The 19,573-nt window shown below is 43.9% G+C and overlaps 1 protein-coding gene across 1 annotated transcript; it reads left to right on the top strand.

The window, feature by feature from the left end:
* The first annotated feature begins 1,403 nt into the window (after positions 1–1,403).
* Positions 1,404–18,490, top strand: LOC311027058 (gamma-aminobutyric acid receptor subunit rho-2-like). The gene is made up of 9 exons (XM_084030838.1): positions 1,404–1,577; positions 3,145–3,251; positions 8,683–8,750; positions 13,361–13,584; positions 13,967–14,049; positions 14,306–14,446; positions 17,008–17,160; positions 17,538–17,746; positions 17,832–18,490. The coding sequence occupies exons 1-9, from the start codon at positions 1,444–1,446 to the stop codon at positions 18,144–18,146; spliced, it is 1,434 nt and encodes a 477-aa protein (XP_083886964.1). The 5' UTR covers positions 1,404–1,443; the 3' UTR covers positions 18,147–18,490.
* The last annotated feature ends 1,083 nt before the right edge of the window (positions 18,491–19,573 follow it).

Raw genomic sequence — 19,573 nt, 5'->3', positions numbered from 1 at the left:
AACTACTTTTATAAAGCCTTATAAATACATTATAATGTGTTTCTAAATATGATGCATTATAAAAAGTGTTACCAGAATCCTCTCTCTCTCTCTCTCTCTCTCTCTCTCTCTCTCTCTCTCTCTCTCTCTCTCTCTCTCTCTCTCTCTCTCTCTCCCTCTCTCTCTCTCTCTCTCCCTCTCTCTCGCCCGGCTCACACAGACGTCCCGACCCGATAAATACTTTTAATCTCTTGAGATAAAAAACAACTTTGAGTGAGGGCGGGATGTTCCTCGGCGTCCACTGAAGTGGAGAGAGTTTACGTAAGGAGACGGAGCCGAGTAAGACTGGACTGTGACGGAGGTCAAAGGTCAAATCACGATTCACTAAAAGACATTTCTTCTTTAAATCCATCAGATAAGTGTTTTCTAATCTGGGATTCGTTCTACGTTCACTCAAAATAACTGATATCTGTTGTTTCTTCAATTCTACAGTTGTATAAACGCCGGACTCTAATTACTACAATATTTAAAACATTTTTAAGAATTATTTTCATTTTTTTACAAAGCATTACGGTCTCTTTTTGTTGTTATTTTGTATTCAGTTCTGATGTTTGCCGTTTAACAACCTCTACCACCTCTGCTTCCCGACTATTGTATTTGTAATTAAGATGCGCATAAATAAATAACAATTGAGGGCTTAATTAAAGGGGAAACAAAAAAGAAAAGTGCCTCCAACGCTGAAGCCTCGGCTACAAGGACGAACATTTCCATAAAAGTGTTTTTTAAAAAAACAAACAGAAAAGTCGGATTTCTCAGGAAATAACGTTTCCGTTCAAGGCCTTTGGCTCCTTGATTTATTGTTTTTTGTGTTCTTTGTGTGTATGACTGTCTGGATGTGTGTATGACTTCACCATCTAAATCCCATTTTATTATTATTATTATTATTATTATTATTATTATTATTATTATAAAAGTGTGATGAAAGTGAGCATTATTGGGATGTCAGAGATGGAATCAGGCGGACAGAGAGAAGAAGAACCTTCTCCTCAATTTCATCTGGATTTTATGTGAAAATCTAAAACAAATAATCTAATGCTTTTCCTGTTTTGCTCTCAATAAAACGGAGCTCATCTCAGCAGCTTCTAAACGACGTGTTTTAAGGGGGGGTTGGCTGCATGTGGTACTGATGCTGCGCGCAGAAAAAACTCCTCTGGATGCTGAAGACCAATCAGAGCGCTTATCAGACGTCATCTCTCTCTAGCCCCCCCCCCCCCCCCCCCCTCTCTCCCTCGCTTGTTCGCCGCGGTCCCGCTCCTCCTCCTCCCCCTCCTCCTCCTCCTCCTCCTCCTCCTCCTGCTGCTGGAAGATGCCACCGCGCACTGAGCGTCCTGCAGGCGAAGCCGAGGCGTCACTCAGCGATCCGCTGCGGAACTTTTAAAAGAAACGAGAAGAAAGAAAGTGGCCATGCCGTGCTACGCGAGGGTCCTCTCCGTGCTCCTGGTCCTGGTCCTGGTTCTGGTCCTGCTCGGGGAGTGCAGGAAACACAAAAGTCGGAAAAAGCGCTGGTCTGCGCCGGCGGAGACGCACAAGGCGGGCGCGTAAGTACCGATCAGCTTCCGTTTATTTGGGGATTTTTGGTCATCATACAGGAGCAAACATCCGCAAGGAGATGAATCCCAGTCACTCTTAAGTTTGCTGGTTGGACCGAGGGAGGCAGCTGTGCTCTCCAAGAACATCCAGGTCTCCAGAAATCTTTATTCCGTTAGAAACTTCCCTCCATGCGTGTTATTTCAGGAGGATGCTGCGTTCAGGTGAACTCTGGATGATTTCCCCTGACTGTCACACTTCTGTCGTTTCCAAACAGGACCTCAGCTGCAGCTTCATCCTCGTGTTTCATGTCTCTGAAGAGCAAACTGCATAGACATTTAAGGACCGCACGTTTCCATCATTTTGATTAATCTTCCTGTTATTTTTCTCCCGTCGTCGTTGTTTTAGTCTGGGATTTGCTTTGTTTTGTTTTTGTCTTTCTTTAAATCGCCCCTAAAGAGAAGCCAAATGACTACAACTGCTCATTATGGAATTCAAAGCACATATATATTAATATATTAATAAATTCTTACTAAAAGATGAGGAATTCAATTAATCCCTACTTAAGACCCGCCCCTTGAACTCCGGCCAATCACAGCCCAGGTCCATCCTTTAAACTCATCTTGACCCTCCTGTCTGCTTCTCTCTGGAGGGTTTTTAAGTTGGATAAAATTCCTTTAGCAGTTAGAGACAGTGTGGTCTCCGTGGTAACGCAGCATGAAAGAGTGGCAGGGGGCGGGGCTTAGCGAAGGATCAATTAGTCAACAAAAAAAGAGGCAATTCCACGTATATTTGCCTCCACACAGCTCTCATCGTGGTGGTGGCTGAGCCGGCGGTTTGCAGCTAACGGTGCTGACGGAGCTCAACGCTTCAGCGATGATGGTGTATTTTATATATATATATATATATATATATATATATATATATATATATATATATATATATAGGCCTAGTATTATTTGGCCTGTCATGCTCTACATAATACAAATAATTACAGTATATGATAATATTTTTAGGGCATCTTTCAGGATGAGAGGACAAATAAATGAAGTCAAAAGCTAAAAACAGCAAAACATGGCGAGCAAACAGGAGAAACAGCAGACATAAAACAGTAATATAATATAATAATACAGTGATACTGTAGAGAGTGATGGTTCAAGCTCAATGTGACGATTAATCAGAGACGTCATGCTGTTGTGGATTAGCTTTCTGTTTGATTAATCAACACAAGCATTTCAAGGAGCCCTAAATGATTAAAAAAAAAGATAAATAAATTAATAAATAAATGATAAATGACGTGTTTAATTATTTCCATCAAATCCACGAACAATGAATGAGTCCTTCAAACAAAACCTCGTCTCTCTGGAAACATCAGCGAGCCTCAAACACTGAAACACCGCTTCCTGTTGATCTGACTAACGGCTCCTCTCCTCCTCTTTCTCTCCTCTTCCTCTCCTCCCATCTCCTCTCCCCCCTCCCCTCCCTCCCCCCTCCCTCCCCTTTCCTCTTCCTCCCCTCTCCTCCCTCTTTCTCTCCTCCCTTCTCCTCCCCTCCCTCCCCTCTCCTCCTCGTCACCAGGCCTCTGTCCAAGAAGGTCGCGGATGGAACCAAATCCAAGAAGGTGAAGACCAGCCACCTTCTGCGCATCGACGAGCACGACTTCACCATGAGGCCTGCCTTCGCAGGTGAGAAACACCTGGATTATTTGTCTTGTCTATGCTGAGATAAGCTCCGCCCCCGTGTTGAACCCGAGTCTGAGGTGAACGCTGCTGCTGCTGTTGTTTTTTCTGGAAGCCAAACCTAAAGAGCGCAGAGACGTGGAGCTCACAGCCCCGAGCTGCTGGAGGAACTACTGTAAATACACTGTGACAATCAGCTGCAGCAGAGAGACCCTCCGGAAACACGCAGCATAAAAATAAAAGTTCCTCCGAGGCCGATTCCTGTCTCCTCCGATCAGCAGCCGAGGGCGGAAGTCACGTAGAAGAACATCGAATCAAGTACAAGTACAAACGTATTTACTGAAAGGAATATTCGAGTAGCCAGGAACTCAAAACACACAACAAAAACACTTAAACGCTACCACCCCAAGTCTTTTATTTTGGCGGTCTTCACACACAGATGGTCTTCCTCAGGCAAAGTAACCGAAAATCAAATCATCGCCACATTGACAGTATTCCCAGTCTATTAAGTATTTCATTGCGTTTTTTTTGCATCTTGTCTCCTATTTCATGTTTTTATTTGGCAAATAAAAGTCGGTAGATCGACCTCAAAGAGTAAATACAAAGAGTGTATTATATCGGCCAATCAGGAGACGATGTTTCGTCAGTCATTACCTTTTAATTAAACTCAGGTGTGTTAACGTTGTTCCTTCCCGAGGAAGAAACATCACACAAATAAAAGCAGTTTGTCTGTTTTTATGTGTGCATAGAGGAGAAACTATAATTCAATATAATCATTTATCGTCTTTCGATTGAAATCGAGATATCGCGATGCTCAAAGAAAAATCGGTTTGCACCAAAGATCTTAATCAAAATGATTTACATGATGAGTCATTAATTAACCAATTAACCGGGTGAAATTCATTCATGCATAACATTGGTGCTATAAATGACAAGACATTTGACCTGGGACCAGCTGACCTGAGACCAGCTAACCTGGGACCAGCTGGAACACATCCAAATGTAACTACGTGATGAGTAAAGGTTCGCAGCCGTCACCCGGTGTGACCTTGTTTCACCTGCGGGTGTCGTGTGACCTTGTTTCACCCCTCGGATGTCGGGACAAGGACACCACGCTGGGATTTGGATGCAGGCAATTAAAAAATAAGAAGCTTATTTGTTGAACTGAAGAATCCCATTCGTTGGTATTTAGTCGTGTCGAAGCGCAGGAGGAGGTGGTGAGGGAAATGAAACGTCCCACAGGGGAGTTTCATCCTCCTCCTCCTCCTCCTCCTCCTCCGGGAAGTTGGAGCCACAGAAGGGAGCGTGGATCCACCGAGGAACGTCTTCATGTCGAGTCTTTCAGCTGAAGAAGAAGGAGGAGGAAGAAGGAAGGAAGGAAGGAAGGAAGGAAGGAAGGAAGGAAGGAAGGAAGGACGGAAGGAAGGAAGAAAGGAAGGAAGGAACAGAAACACTGACTTGTGGGTTTCCTCCCAGGTTCAAACAGAGTGACTGCAGTGTTACTAATCAAAGCCTCTTACATGACGCTTCCGGAAAAAGATATTGAGAATCGGCTGCTGTGTGCCAGGGTGGGGGGGGGGAGTCACAATGAAAAAAGAAAAAATCCCAATCGGTCCAAACCCTGACGGGAGCCGTGTATTGTCTGCATGTAGACAATAAAAGAACAAAGACGCTGAATAGAGAATTGTTGAGGGGAGGTTTGTTTTATCCACAGTGTGCAGGTGGAACGGTGGGACGTTGCCCCCCCCCCCCCCCCCCCCCCCCCCCGACAAATCAAACAGGCAGGAAGTCGACGGGGAGAAGATGTTTGTGTTGTGATTTCCTCTGTACGTACATCTATTTACAGAGCTGCTGCTGCCTTCAGGTTAAAAACACCAAAAAAAGCCCACGTGATGAGGTGGATAGAAACCGCCACGCGTTAAAGAGACGCAAGGTTTCCCCCTCGTTGCACATCCACAGGATGCTGAAGAAAAGCCGGTATCGTGTCTAATGCTGTCTAATCCAGCCGGGCTGAACCGACGGTGGATTTACAGCAGCTAATCCGGGAAAAAGAGGAGCGGTCCGGCATCATTAGAGGAAGGGATGGGGAGGGGGGGGGCGAGGACGAGGACGATTGTGAACGCACCACGGTTCATGCAACACACAGTTAATGGATACAATGAGACAAAGCTGTAATCTGAGATGTCTGACTCTCTGTTAAAGCTTTTCGTTCTCAGGATCGGACGTCGAATAAATGTTAGCAGGAAGTAGTGAACACACGACGACGACGTATCAAAAAAAAAACAACCGAGCTGAGAGAGGGGGGCAATATTCCGAGAAAAAAGGCGCAAATTCTCGCAAATATGCACCTTTTTTTCTTGAAATATTGCCCCGCTCCCGCTTTTTTTGTCTACAGTGGTGAGAAAAAATCGCGAATTTCTTTTATTACAATCCTAACAACCGGCATTTACGCTAGCTTACTTCCCATGGATGTAAACATTTATTTTTCTAATTAATTCATTAATTCAACGGCAAACATCCGGTGTTAAGCGGAACCAAACAACTTGTTTATTATATCGGCTATATATATTAATAAAGTGGCCCCTCTGCTTTTTTTCCGCCGTCGTATGACACGTCCTCCTCGGACAGTAAATATTTCTAAATAGATAGCAGGGTTATCCCACACAGCCATTTACTCACTTCCTGTTTCCTCATGCAGTTCGTGTTGGTCTCATGTGTGCCGGTGTAGAGATTTCTGAAATGGATCTTCTCATATCACGTACATACGCATATTTCCCCCAAAAGTACTGACCTTGTTTCTTTAAAGGTTGCAAATTACGTTTTGGGGTATTTGATGGTTTCATTAGATAGTGGGCCGAGTAGAGATGACAGGAAATTAAGCAACAAAGGTTCCTAACTGGGACACGGACATCCAGACCACAGGGCACCCTCCGAGGCACTTTCAATTTATTCCCCAGCATTCTGTAATAACAACTATCTATAAACCTGGACAACCAAATCTATCATATCTGCATGGCAGGACAGGGATATATATATATATATATATATATATATATATATATATATATATATGCCACTAAATGAAGGTGTCAACAGACATGAAAAAGGCCTCAAAGAGATGACCAGCAGCTTAATCTTGATCTCCTGGTCTAGTAAACGGACCCTACGTTAAATATTCCACATAAATCGCTGATCAAATTACTACAAATTAATGTCACACCGCTGCGAACCTCCAGCGTAGCAGAGCCGTCGGAGGGAATTCATTACCGATCATGAGAAACTCATGATGAAGCCGCCATGTGTCGTCAGCTCGGTGCATAACGAGGGATCAGGGGTTTCCCTTCAGGCGCCTAATAGATGCATCCATCCTCGGCTTCGAGGGAATCGTCCCTTTTATTTCTTTATTTCTTCTTTTTTTCCTTGACATGCCTGCTAAGGAACACATAGTTTAATTAGATTAGTTTGGGCATTAAAAACAGGATAAGAGTCAGGAAACCGGCTCCATGAGGGTAAGTATTCCCCTATTGCCTCATTTTAGACTTTTAATATGGCGGGGCATCTGCTGGCACACATCAAAATAAAAGTCCCTCCCCAACACTGAAATTCTGTATTTCTTAGATTAATGATCATTCTGCAGCTTGAGTGTAACTTTTTTAATTAGACACATTATGAAAATTTCACCCACAGGGATAAAGAGAAAGTCTGTAAAAAAAAAAAAAGAAGACGGCGCTTCAAACAATTAGCCTGATAAAAAATTCAGAAGCTGGATAAATGCAGCTAATAAAGTGTTTATGCTTTTTTTATGTCATGTTGTGAATACATATGAATTATGTGATTTTTGTTTCCGCTTCAGCACTTTGATGTTAATTCCATTTGAAATAAAAAAAACGTGTTAAATGAAGCCGCCGGGGTTTAATGGTGCTTTCAGGGCCGAAAGCGTTGAAACTATCAATATGGCTTCTTATATGCATGTTTGCGTGTGTGCATAAACAGGATGTTTATACTTTTTTCCCCTTCTTTTTCGACATTATGTTGATTCTCGGCGTTTGTGGCGTTCAATGTCCGCGGGAGCGTAAAAAGGTCAGCGGGAAACACGCTGGCTGGCGCCCTCGTGCTTCATGCCCAATTTGAAAAACAGGCCACTCAGAAGTGCTATACTGAGGGCTACGAGGGGGGGCGACACGAACCATCATGCATCTCTGTGACGCATTCGTGGGTCTCATCTGATAATCAGTGACGTGGAATAACTCGCTGATGCTGTCGGCTCAAAATAGCAAATGGAAATCTTCTGGCGAAAACCCGACGTGCAGGATCCCGATGGTCCTCGCCTGAACGGGCCTGGATCTGCAGCCAGCATGCTGAACTCCAGCCCTCCTCTGGGCAGACCTTGTTTCGTTGTTTTCCCAACCACTCCTGTGTCCTCGCAGTGCAGTTCAGCTCAGAATAGCTTGTGACTGTGGGTCTCGTGACCCGGCTGCAGAGAGAGACGGAGGTCTACGAGCACCACCAACACCACCACGGGGGTTTCCGGGCTTCTTTCTCAGCCGGTGTCTGGTGTAACGTCCGCCGAGGCAACGCGTCAACAGGAGCTCAGGCATTCTGCCGAGCCTGGCATGTGATACGTGGCATATGGCGTGAGTGAGAGTTTAGGGAGGACACGGCTGACAGCTGGAACTGGGCACGAGCTGCTATCCCCTCTTCCAGGTAGCGGCTTTGCTTGTGCCACCGGTTACGTAAAAAGGACTGGCACCGTAAACCGCCGCTCAGCTTAAACCATACTACAGCGGTCAATGTGCCTTTAAAACACACATGACAGGCGGGTGAGTGAACTTGCTTTGCTCTTGGGGATGAGGCTCTGTATTCCTGTAAATCCCCCAACATGCAGTTCATCACGCCGTGCTCCTCCAGAGGTGTAAACGGTTTCGATTAAAAGTCCTGTACATGGTTCAGGTCCACCCGACTCAAGGGACGGCAATATGTGATGTTTCTGTACTTTTACTGCTGACAAAGGGAGTTCCACAAAGGTCTATATTGGGTCCTCTCTTTATTTCTAACAATTAACAATATTACAACGTTCTTATCAGGTTGTAGAGTCCAGCTTTATGCAGATGATACAGTTCTGCTCATTTCTGCTAAAAAAATGCTTTGTTCTACCCTTTTATCATAGCACTGTTGTACTTTCTTTGCTGAACTGCTACTACTTTACTCACATGAGGACCTAACACTTATTTCTAGCCTTATCGGCGATGATATGTTGTGGTTTCATTCTTTTGACAAATGTACTTTGTTGTAAGTCGCTTCGGACAAATGCATCTGCTAAATGCCCTTAATGTAAATTCCAATGTAAATTTGACACACTCATACCCGCCATACAGAGCTCATACAGTCCACATATTAAAGTATACTATTCATGCATCTGGTTGCTATCTGTCTGCAGGTCCAGCTGTTCCTGTTGGAGTGGATGTTCAGGTGGAGAGCTTGGACAGCATATCAGAGGTTGACATGGTAAGTGGCTTAAATATGTTATTGCAACACGTTCCACACAGTGAGTTTATTAACAATTACTGTTAGCTTGAATCTGGAAAAATAACTAGAATCTGCAGGTACGTGAAATAAAAAGGAAGAAGATTCAACCCAGAACTATATTCTTCTGAAGAAAGTGGAAAAGTCGAAAAATTCACAAGTTTATGAGAGAAGTAGAAATATAATGTAATTTTTAATGCTGCTACTCCGGTGGATGATGTCACTGGTGGCAAATGTAACCAGTGAATCTGTGACTGCCGTGGAAGTTGCTGACTTTAACAAATGAGCTCATGCGGTTTCGACACATTGGGAAGCTCTCGTCAGACAGAGCAGCTAATGAGGCGGGAACATTCTCCATTAACAGCATGAGGATTACCACACGAGCACAACGGTGACTAGAACTGTGGCAACACGAGTCTTCTCAACACAACGTATGTGAGTCACAAACGCTCTAGATTCTGGAGAAAATGCCACTTTGATTGAATTAGACCTCAGGGCTGCCTTTGACACTGTCGACCACTCCTTGGTATAAGAGGGACAGCTCTTCAATGGTTTTACTCATGTCTTAGAAATAGATCATTCACAGTGTCTATGGGCCAGTTCTACTCATCCTCTGCTCGTGTGTCCCGTGGGGGTCCCCCAGGGGTCCATATTAGGCCCAGTCCTTTTCTGGCTATACATGCTAGGCAACATAATCAGAAAACATATTTCATTACACTTCTATGCAGATGACTGTTACTTATACCTTCCCCTCAGACCCGGGGATTCACTCCAGACCCTCCTTGATTACCTCAAGGAGGTAAAAGTATGGATGGGAAGTCCTTCACCTCAATAATGATAAAACTGAAGTTGTTATTTTTGGCACCTCTAAATCTAGAGCCCCATCCACATCCAACCATTGTAACCTCACCCTCTATGTCAAACCCTACACCAGGAACTTGGTGTCATCTTTGATTCATTTTTTTTGCTTTGACAAGCAAATTGCTGCTGTAGTCAAAAGCAGTATTTACCAGCTCAGAGTCATTACTAAAATGAAACCCCTACCTATCATTTCACAATCTGGAATAAAGTAAGTAATCCACGCTTTTATTACATCAAGGCTGGACTACAGTAACTCACTCTATGGGACTCCCTCAATCACCCATCTCTCACCTCCAGCTGGTCCAGAACGCATCAGCAAGGCTGCTGACTGGTTTCACAGAATCTGTATCATATTACCCAACCATCCTAGCCTCCCTCCACTGGTTGCCCATTCACCACAGAATGCATTTCAAGATTCTGCTAATGGTTTTTAAAGGCCTAAATGGTCTGGCCCCATCCTACATTGCAGAGCTAATTCACCCCCACTCAGATCCCAGGTCCCTTAGATCTTGTAGCACTGGTCTCCATGCATGTTCTATCAGAGACGCTCCTTTCATCTCCAGTTTTAAATCTAGGCTCAAAACATATCTCTTCTGCCTGGCTTTCCCTGCACTTTTATGACATAGATATCATTGTTTTCATATATTGTCCTTTTATTAAAATTAACTTCAATGTGTGGATGTAGGCCTATGTATGGCACTTTGTTCAGTGTGAACTGTATTTAAATTTAAATGTGCTTTATTAATAAATGTGCTTACTTACAGAGATATTATTGGAGATCTGTGATCTGCTCAACATAACCTTCCAGTTATGGTCATTTAGCAGTTGTTTTCAGTCCGATACTCAGAATCAGATTATGAAAGCTCAGTGGTAGGAATTGTTTATTTTGTTGAGTAATGTAATTAAATCAACCTCCTGTCCTGGAACCATAAATTAGATCCCCCAAAAAACTGTCATCCTGATGTTGTGTAAGCTCCCGTTTGCAAGGACGACCCAGGATTACATTTAATTTGGATCCCAGTGTGTATTTAATGGTTTTGGGAACAGAGGGGAGGCAGAGAGGAAAAAAAGAACGATCGCTGACGACGGCTGCTCTTAATGACATTATGTCATATCACAAAGCTGCGGGAAACTAAACGGTTACACAGAAAAAAACAATCTCTCGCTGTTCCTTTGGAGGTTAACAGGGTTTACGATTACGATTTTAAAGGATACAGCTGGTGGTATTCTATATTTACACTCTATAGTCAACATATCTCATGAGGAGACTGGAATCATGAATGATTTAGTAATCATTCTCCTTAATAATAAACTCTGTTTATGTGCAATATATAAGCACCCTACTGGACTACACACACACACACACACACACACACACAGACACACACACACACACACACACACACACACACACACACACACACAGACACACACACACACACACACACACACACACACACACACACACACACACACACACACACACACACACACACAGACACACACACTGTAAGGAATCCCAAACTGTCAGACTGATCATTGTGATGAGTATGGTCAAGAAAGGAGGCAATTAATGGGAAAAAAGACATCATGGAAAGTAAAGCTATCTTCTAATTATTTACTTTGGAGTCACAGGAATCATATGCTATGTATGATTATGTTATTTATATATATCATATATCAATTACATTGCCTGGCTATTGCCATCTTTGTCCGTCTCATGTTCTGTGCCCAGTGTAGCATGAAAGTATGGTGAAATCAACCAGGCTGCAGCTTCAACTCTCTCTCAGAGAGACTTGACTTGACAGACTCCACTAAACCTGCAGGATCCTCTTGAAGACTGGATACAAGTTTTTATCTGCAATTTTAATTCATGGTGTCATATTTTTTTTAATTATTATTATTGGCAAGAATATTCCTGTTTGCTACACAGTTTGACAGAACCACTCTCATTAATAAAGGATTTGTGATAAGACGAGTTTAAATACACAAAAAAACATTTAATCCATTCATTTGTAGCAATTTACACTGAGGGGAGACTAACATCAGGTAGTCTGTTGTTGTTCTGCAATTTTAATAGGCTCCGAGTAAAGTGTGATGGGATTTTTTTTATATCTTATTACAAAATGCACGATAAAGCCCTAAAGAACCATGAAGGACATAATGTTCCATAGCATTATCTTCCCGAGCAAACGTCATTATAAAAGTGTCACACATTAAGTCCACACCATGCTGAGAAACAGCTAAGTGTGCTGAGATTACAGAATGTGGAGCATCGCAGATACAACTGCTGGTAAACACAACAGAATCTTAGATGCAGCTACATTCACGGAGGTTTCTGCGTGTTTGTGGACATTATTTCCAGCTATCCCCCAGCAGTAAACGTGGGAGTCAAAATCAACTACAGTGGGCGTGTGGTTATGCTAACGAAGATCGCAGGACAATCAATACTTATTAATGAACCTTTGTTGGGTTGATTTTATAGAATATCCCCAGCCTTGTAATTTAAAAGGTGCTTGATATGAAATTCAAAGCGTTTCTGTTGCCTCTATATGGCTCTCAACATGGCGTTGGCTGAGCCGTAGAAGCTAATGATGCTAACAGTGTTGCCGGAGCTAAGGGAGTTCACGTGAGAGGGAACCAGCAGGGTGCGCTGCTACGCTATCGGCTGTAGCTGCCGTACAAGAGCGTTCGGCCAGGCAGCTACGTAAACAGAGCACAGGGAGGCTCAGATAACAACGCACACAGAGGGAGAGCAACTTCACTCCACTATATCTTTACATCACAAATAGGTTTGGTTTGTGATGCTATATTAATGCCCTGAACTAAATTGTAATAGCATTAGCGCAAGGAGAAAAGTCATATAATCATAGCGCTGACTCAGTAATTGCGTTTAACGTCCACAGTATTTTTATCTAAAGCTGGCTAACATTAGCTGCCATACTGAAAGCAGACCAGAACAATGCTAACATGTAGCATAGCAGCAGGCCAAGTAAAGAAGATTCATAAAGTCTGTAAACTGACTATTAAACAGCTGTATTTATCTTTAATTTGCTTGTTACGTATTAATATATTGTTGCTTATTAATTCAACTTTGTGACATTATGAGATAATGTGAAATAGTTCAATCTAGTGTATTTTTTTTACAAGCTCAGCTTTTAAGAGATTCAGCTTTCAGGACCATCATTATTATTTATGTGTTCAAGGACTCTTCAAAACATCATTGTTAGTAAACTAACTTCAAAATTACAGTTATTACCCGTCGGGGAGATACAGACTTGCCCCTGACCTCATCTTACGCAACATGAAAGGTACTTTGTTTGGTGCCAAGAGCACAATGTGTCGCTGCAGCCATTATTCCTCACTGAGCTGGTCTTATGTAATGCCATGCAGAGAGTGGGATTGAGGCTGATCTGTGTGTGTGTGTGTGTGTGTGTGTGGTGGGGGGGGGGGGGGGGGGGGTAGGAGGCCTGCATAGTAACAGGGGGGTAGGAGGCAAGACGGCGAGGGTGATCTAGGGTCTGTGGAGGCCGTGGACGGTACTTAGTTAACATATGTTCAGCACTTCTCTCCACTGTGTACGTTTAGTCATCAGCGGTCCATTTAATCCAGCGGCGACGGCCCGTAGCGCTGTAATCCCAGAGGAATTCAATAAAACCCAGAGTCCTCGTAGTGAGACTTAATCCAGAAGCTGTTTCTGTCACCCCTCCCCCCCCAATCCGCCCCCTCAGGACTTCACCATGACCCTGTATCTGAGGCACTACTGGAAGGACGAGCGCCTGGCCTTCCCGAGCTCCACCAACAAGAGCATGACCTTCGACGGCCGCCTGGTGAAGAAGATCTGGGTGCCCGACGTGTTCTTCGTCCACTCCAAGAGGTCGTTCATCCATGACACCACCACGGACAACATCATGCTGCGGGTGTTCCCCGACGGCCACGTCCTCTACAGCCTCCGGTGAGGATAAATCTGGTTTTCATCTCACCAACTAGACGGGACTCGGCAGGCCATGTTGCCAACAAGGTGCCTTAACAGAAACTGTGCAGTCACCACGGGCAATAACTCTTCCTATACATCTCAAATAGGTGTACCGCAGGGTTCTGTTTTAGGTCCAATTTTATTTTCTATTCATATGGTTCCGCTTGGCCAGACTATCCAGCAGTACTTCTTTTCATTGCTATGCTGACGACGAGACCCAGCGATCCGAGAAGCCTGGCTGGCTCAGACTGCCTCAAACTGCTGATGTGTACGTTGTATTTGTGTATAGAGCCGTTTTGTAAACTGTTGTTTTTAAAGGTGCTATAGAAATAAAGTTCTGATTATTCCCACCCCCCTCCAGAGTTACAGTCACGGCGGCGTGCAACATGGATTTCAGCCGCTTCCCGTTGGACTCGCAGACGTGCACGCTGGAGCTGGAGAGCTGTAAGTACTGTTGCTGAGAAGACAGAGGAAATAAAGTACTAATTATTATTTTTAAAGCCCTGCAGCACTTTCTTAGCAGCTAAAATTGTTATTCACTACTGTTTTATGACTACACACTGTTATTTAGAAGTTGGAGGTTGGTGCAGAGCAGCTGTGGATGCCGCATCGTGTTTTCACATCAGTGGGTATTAACGCGTTGACGCCATTGGCTGCAGGAAATTCTCTAAATCTCACATCCGTGCTTTCCGTCCTGCAGACGCCTACACGGATGAAGACCTGATGCTGTATTGGAAAAGCGGCGACGAGTCCCTGAGCACCGACGACAGGATTTCTCTGTCGCAGTTCCTCATCCAGAAGTTCCACACGACCTCCAGACTGGCCTTCTACAGCAGCACCGGTACCGGTCCTGGGGGGGTTCACACACATGCAGTTGCATTTTAAGTTCTGGTCCGGTTCCTGTTCACACTGGGACTCGCTGATTGGACAGTTTGTCGTTATCATCAGGATCCACATGGGGGGAAAAGACGGTCAGGAGTTCATGCAGCACTTCTGGGTGATTTATATTATTAGCATTGTTAAATCGACACCAGGGGGCGCATGCAACTACAGTACAACAGTTCCAATCAGTGAAAATTCCCCTGACATGCCTTTTGAAAATCATACCACAATCACATGACTGCTGTTGTAAAATTCGGTGCTGATTTCACTGCAGTAGGGAGTCTGACAGTCCTGGTTCTGGTTCTCCTGTAACTCCCCTTCCCTCCAGCAATACGGCACCAAAGCCGGATCAGGGACCGTCTCAAAGGTCTCGACTGTCTCGAAGGTTTTCCTTCCTTCCTTTCCAAGTCTCGGGGCAAACGGGTTGTTTTCGACCCAAACTTTGGACTGCTCCTATGAGGGCCCCAGAGGATTCAGGTTCACTGTATGCTAATTATTATGGAGTCATTTGATGTAGTGGTTAATATAAACCGAAATGGAAAGGAACTTAATGTGATGCCTGGGGGGGTGCTGTATTGTCAGGAGGCGACAAAATCAACCTTTATTACCATAAATATTTCAGATGAAATTATGCTTCCATGGTGCATATTCTTAAACAAAATGAATATTTAATAAACGTATAACCAATTTGAAGAGTATAGGGGGACCAGTGAGGTTCCTCGCCGCTGACGGGTTAATCAGACCCTGAAGTCTGAAGTAATTGCTTCGGCTAACCTCGGTGAGCCGAGCACAAAGGCAAGACGCCAAATTAACGTTGAATTCTTTAATATCTCCTGCTCTCTTCTGCACTCTGTCACAGCGTGGCTCTGCATGTGCAAGAATATTTCATATTTTATAACAATTTTAGCAAACATAACCTGTCCTCAAGTGAGGACTTTGTCTTCACTTGGACTCGATCTCCAATCTGCTTGAAGGATCACACTTGATACCTTTAACATAGTGATTTTACAGGGTCAACTCAGAGCAACGCTGTGATTTGTGGAGATAATAAAATAAGTGGAGCTAACTTTTGTCTTGAAGCGTGTTATATATACTAATTATAATGGTCGAAGATTATGAAGTCAGAAACCTTCAACGTTTTCTCAGGGGAGCAAAGCTAACCCCAATATCTCGAGTATCTTTTATTCACCGTAGGTTTCTCTTCAGCCTGCTGCATAATATGTATTTATCCTCCTAAAACCTGCAGGAATGACTCACGCCTCAACTAAAAGATTTATATATATATATAATATATATACAAACACATAAATGATCAGGACTGATAGTGGAAAATGCTTTCTATAAATAATAAATAATAAGTAGGCAGATATTGCTGATAGCGGTCGATACACAAACCAACACGTGAATAAGTATAACAATAAAAAAACGCTTACGATAAAAATTGTGACATTTGTGAACTGAAGAAGCTGTCTAGCTTTCTATCGTGGTAGAGGAGCCTGTTTAAAGAAAATCCCTCCAGGAATTATTGAAAAGATCAGACTCATACAATGATGCAATTAAAAAAAAATCTATTCATATATATTAAATTTTTTCCTTTACGATCTTCTATTTGTGATGCATTTTTAAAAAGTGAGGTAAAGTGAGTTTTAAGCTTATTTTGATGATTATCTGAATTAATAATCCTGACATGAAATTTTCATATCATCGCAGAAATTACATTTTTATTATGTGCGATACTTAGGAACGGCTGAGGGTGAAAGGTCAAGTGTGTCTGCCCCTTTCTTGGACAAATCGTTGAATTTGTGAAACTGATTCAGGTTTGGTAGTAAAAAGGTCACAAAACAAAACAAAATTACCAACAACAAATACCCGATCAGCTGATGATGTTTTGGAGGGACGTGGATTTAAAACAACCGTGAGGCGGTAATTCCACTTTTTCATTGGTTGTAATAACTCAAATTTCAAGGATGATGTGACACTCCCCCCGACACATTCAACCGAATTATTACATCTGGAGGTAACCAGGACATTGTTTCTCTCAAGTCAACACTTGTCATGGTAGAAACTAGTCATGCATATTGATTATATGAATATATCTAAGAGCCTGCTACTGAGCGAAGATTTCAGTGAAAACTCTGAAAATAATTGTTTGCCTTCACCCAACGAGGTTTTAATCAAACAACGAGGTTCCAGAGGAAAAGCTCAGGAACTAGAAAAACACACCATGTGAGTCATTTCCACATATCTCTATATTTCCCTCACATTGTTATTCTGCCTGCTCTGCTGTCATAAATGCAGCTATCCGTGGCAATTATCTCCTTTCTATTCAGACCTTGTTTTGTTTTGTTTGCTTTTATGGGCCGTCCAGATTTCTATCATCCCTCCTGTAGATTAGTTCATTTCCGGCTCGGCTCGGTGTCTATCGCCGCATTTTAACACGTCGTTTTGTTTCTTTTATTCCTGTGACGCATGAGGCGATTTGCAAACATTCACGTTTGTTTTCTGTGTTCCCGTCTGCAGGCTGGTACAACCGCCTCTACATCAACTTCACTCTGCGGCGCCACATCTTCTTCTTCCTGCTGCAGACCTACTTCCCGGCCACGCTGATGGTCATGCTGTCCTGGGTGTCCTTCTGGATCGACCGCAGGGCCGTCCCCGCCAGGGTCTCCTTAGGTAACGCCCCCACCACCGCCACCGCCACCACAACCACGCCCCCGCCCCCGCCCTGAACATCAAAAGGGCATTTTGGGAAATTTGCTGATTTCTCTCCGAGATGAGAAGACATCAATCCCATGTCGGGCATCAAATATGGAGCTGCAGAGAAGATGTGGTTAGCCTAGCTTAGCATAAAGACTGGAAGACAGTTGGCCTGGCTCTGTCTTAAAAATATATAAAAAATAATCATAAATAATAATCAATAATAATAAAAAGATAGATCCGACTTCTATCTGTGGACATGTCGTAACACAATGTCATTCACTGGTATGTGCTAACAACGTAGCCCAGGTACCGGAGCTTTCTGACGAGGCGGTCTGTTCTCTGGGCTTCAGGTATCACCACGGTGCTCACCATGTCCACCATCATCACCGGAGTCAACGCCTCCATGCCCCGGGTCTCCTACATCAAGGCCGTGGACATTTACCTCTGGGTCAGCTTCGTCTTCGTCTTCCTGTCCGTGCTCGAATACGCCGCCGTCAACTACCTGACGACGGTGAGGGACGGGAAAGACCGCAAGCTCAGAGAAAAAGTCCGGCAGCAGGTACGAAGATCTTTTTTTCTCCAGAAATTGGCTCCTCGTCTACGAAATGTTGTGTTTTAGACTTCTTGTTGAATCGTCTCTTCAGTCCCAGACGCTGCCGTGCACCTGTGGCATGTCCCACGCCAGGACCATGATGCTGGACGGCACGTACAGCGAGGCGGACGCCAACAGCCTGGCGGGCTACACCCGGGCCTCCATGGCGCCGGAGGACGCCTCGGAGAAACAGGAGCGCATGGTGGTGCACCTGTCGCTGGACAACGAGCCGGCGGGGACCAAGAAGAAGGGCATCCGCGGCTTCCGGATCATCCAGAACACCCACGCCATCGACACCTACTCTCGCATGATCTTCCCCGGCGCCTACATCCTGTTTAACCTCGTCTACTGGTGTGTGTACTGCTGAGCGCCGCGCCTTTTCTTTTTTTCAGCTTTAAACTGTGGCAGTGAAAGAAGAAATCTTTTAATTGATCCCAGAAGAGAGATTTTCATTCTGCATGTTCCCGTGCAGCTCGGCGGGACGGCGGATGAGGTTTTCTCCAACTTTGGCTCACATTCCCCCGCTGGACTGAACCACTTAAAACAGCTTCCCCTGCTTTACATAATAAAAAAAAGACTCATTTTAAGAAGAAGGTAGCCACCGAAGCTCAAGGCTGCAGGCGTCTTTTAGGTTTTTAAATGCCGACACGCCGAACCGGCAGCGAGCAGTATTTTAGGAAAAAAGGTGTCTATTTAGGCAACATTTTTGTATATTACAAATACTCCATAACAACCTCATCTTTTTATTGATACGATGTGATGCTTCTCTTCGAACAAAACTGCTCCTCATCGCTCGACTGCTGCTGTTTATTTAAAAAAAAAGAAAGAAAAGAAGAAGAATACGGTTCTTCTGAACAATCTCTGAGCGTACTAGTGTCGGAACTCTTCTGACGGATTTCCAGCTCTAGTAGAAGACTCAGGGTCCCCCTTTGTAGGATTGTGGGCCGTCGGGGTTGTGCAATATCCACTATTTCAACTGTTGTTTTAGGTTTTTATTAACTGTAGAACAGATTTCCCTGCAGAGATATTCAATTTAAATCTACATTTACATTAAATTGTGCCAACGTTTCTCATTTTAACCAGTGAAGGGAAAGGGACAGTATTAATATTATAATTAGAATAATTAAATTGTATTTATTCAGTAGAATATTGTGCTTTCCCCCTCCAAATAGAGACCGAATCACTTCAAAGCCAGCACTTTAGATGCTTGAGGTGGATTTGGGCCTTGACACTATTTCCCTAAAGTTACTGTGAGGAGCTTTTAACTGCCGATGAAACCGTCTCAATTTAATACTGAAGCCTCTGTGACCCACATGAGCAAGCGAGGCCGTCAGAAAGAATACTGGCTGTTTCTTTATTGTTATTCCTAAAGGCGGTCTGGTCTGATTTCCTGTGATATCAGATGAAACCATTTACAACAGGTTCACCAGAATCTTCCCTCAGCTCCTTCAGAGTCCAGCAGGGCCTCCGCTAGCAGCACAGACCACCTCGGGACAGTCCCTGATCCGGCTTTGGTGCCATATTGCTGGAGGGAAGGGGAGAACCAGAACCAGGACTGTCAGACCCCCTACTGCAGTGAAATCAGATGTTTTCTAAAGCGACTGCTTTTGTTCACAGGGACTGCATCAAATCCAGAATGAAGGTTCCTCATCGTAGCATTAAGCATGTTGCTCGTCCTAAATATCTCAATGTAATGATTTCAGGATGTGGAGAAAAATCCGCTGATTTAACGGTTTTTGTTTCCTGCAAGTTGTCTTTACCACAACCTGAACAGCTGCATCCGTCTCATCCACA

This window comes from Eutrigla gurnardus (genome assembly GCF_963514095.1).
Source record: "Eutrigla gurnardus genome assembly, chromosome: 16".
NCBI lineage: Eukaryota > Metazoa > Chordata > Actinopteri > Perciformes > Triglidae > Eutrigla > Eutrigla gurnardus.
This window is presented reverse-complemented; position numbering and strand designations above follow the sequence as displayed.

Bases quoted from the DNA above. Each gene is read 5' to 3' on its own strand.
- LOC311027058 (XM_084030838.1), top strand. From the start codon at position 1,444: ATGCCGTGCTACGCGAGGGTCCTCTCCGTGCTCCTGGTCCTGGTCCTG. The intron at 13,585-13,966 runs GTGAGGATAAAT...ACCCCCCTCCAG, and splicing joins CACGTCCTCTACAGCCTCCG to AGTTACAGTCACGGCGGCGT. The intron at 17,747-17,831 runs GTACGAAGATCT...TCGTCTCTTCAG, and splicing joins GAGAAAAAGTCCGGCAGCAG to TCCCAGACGCTGCCGTGCAC.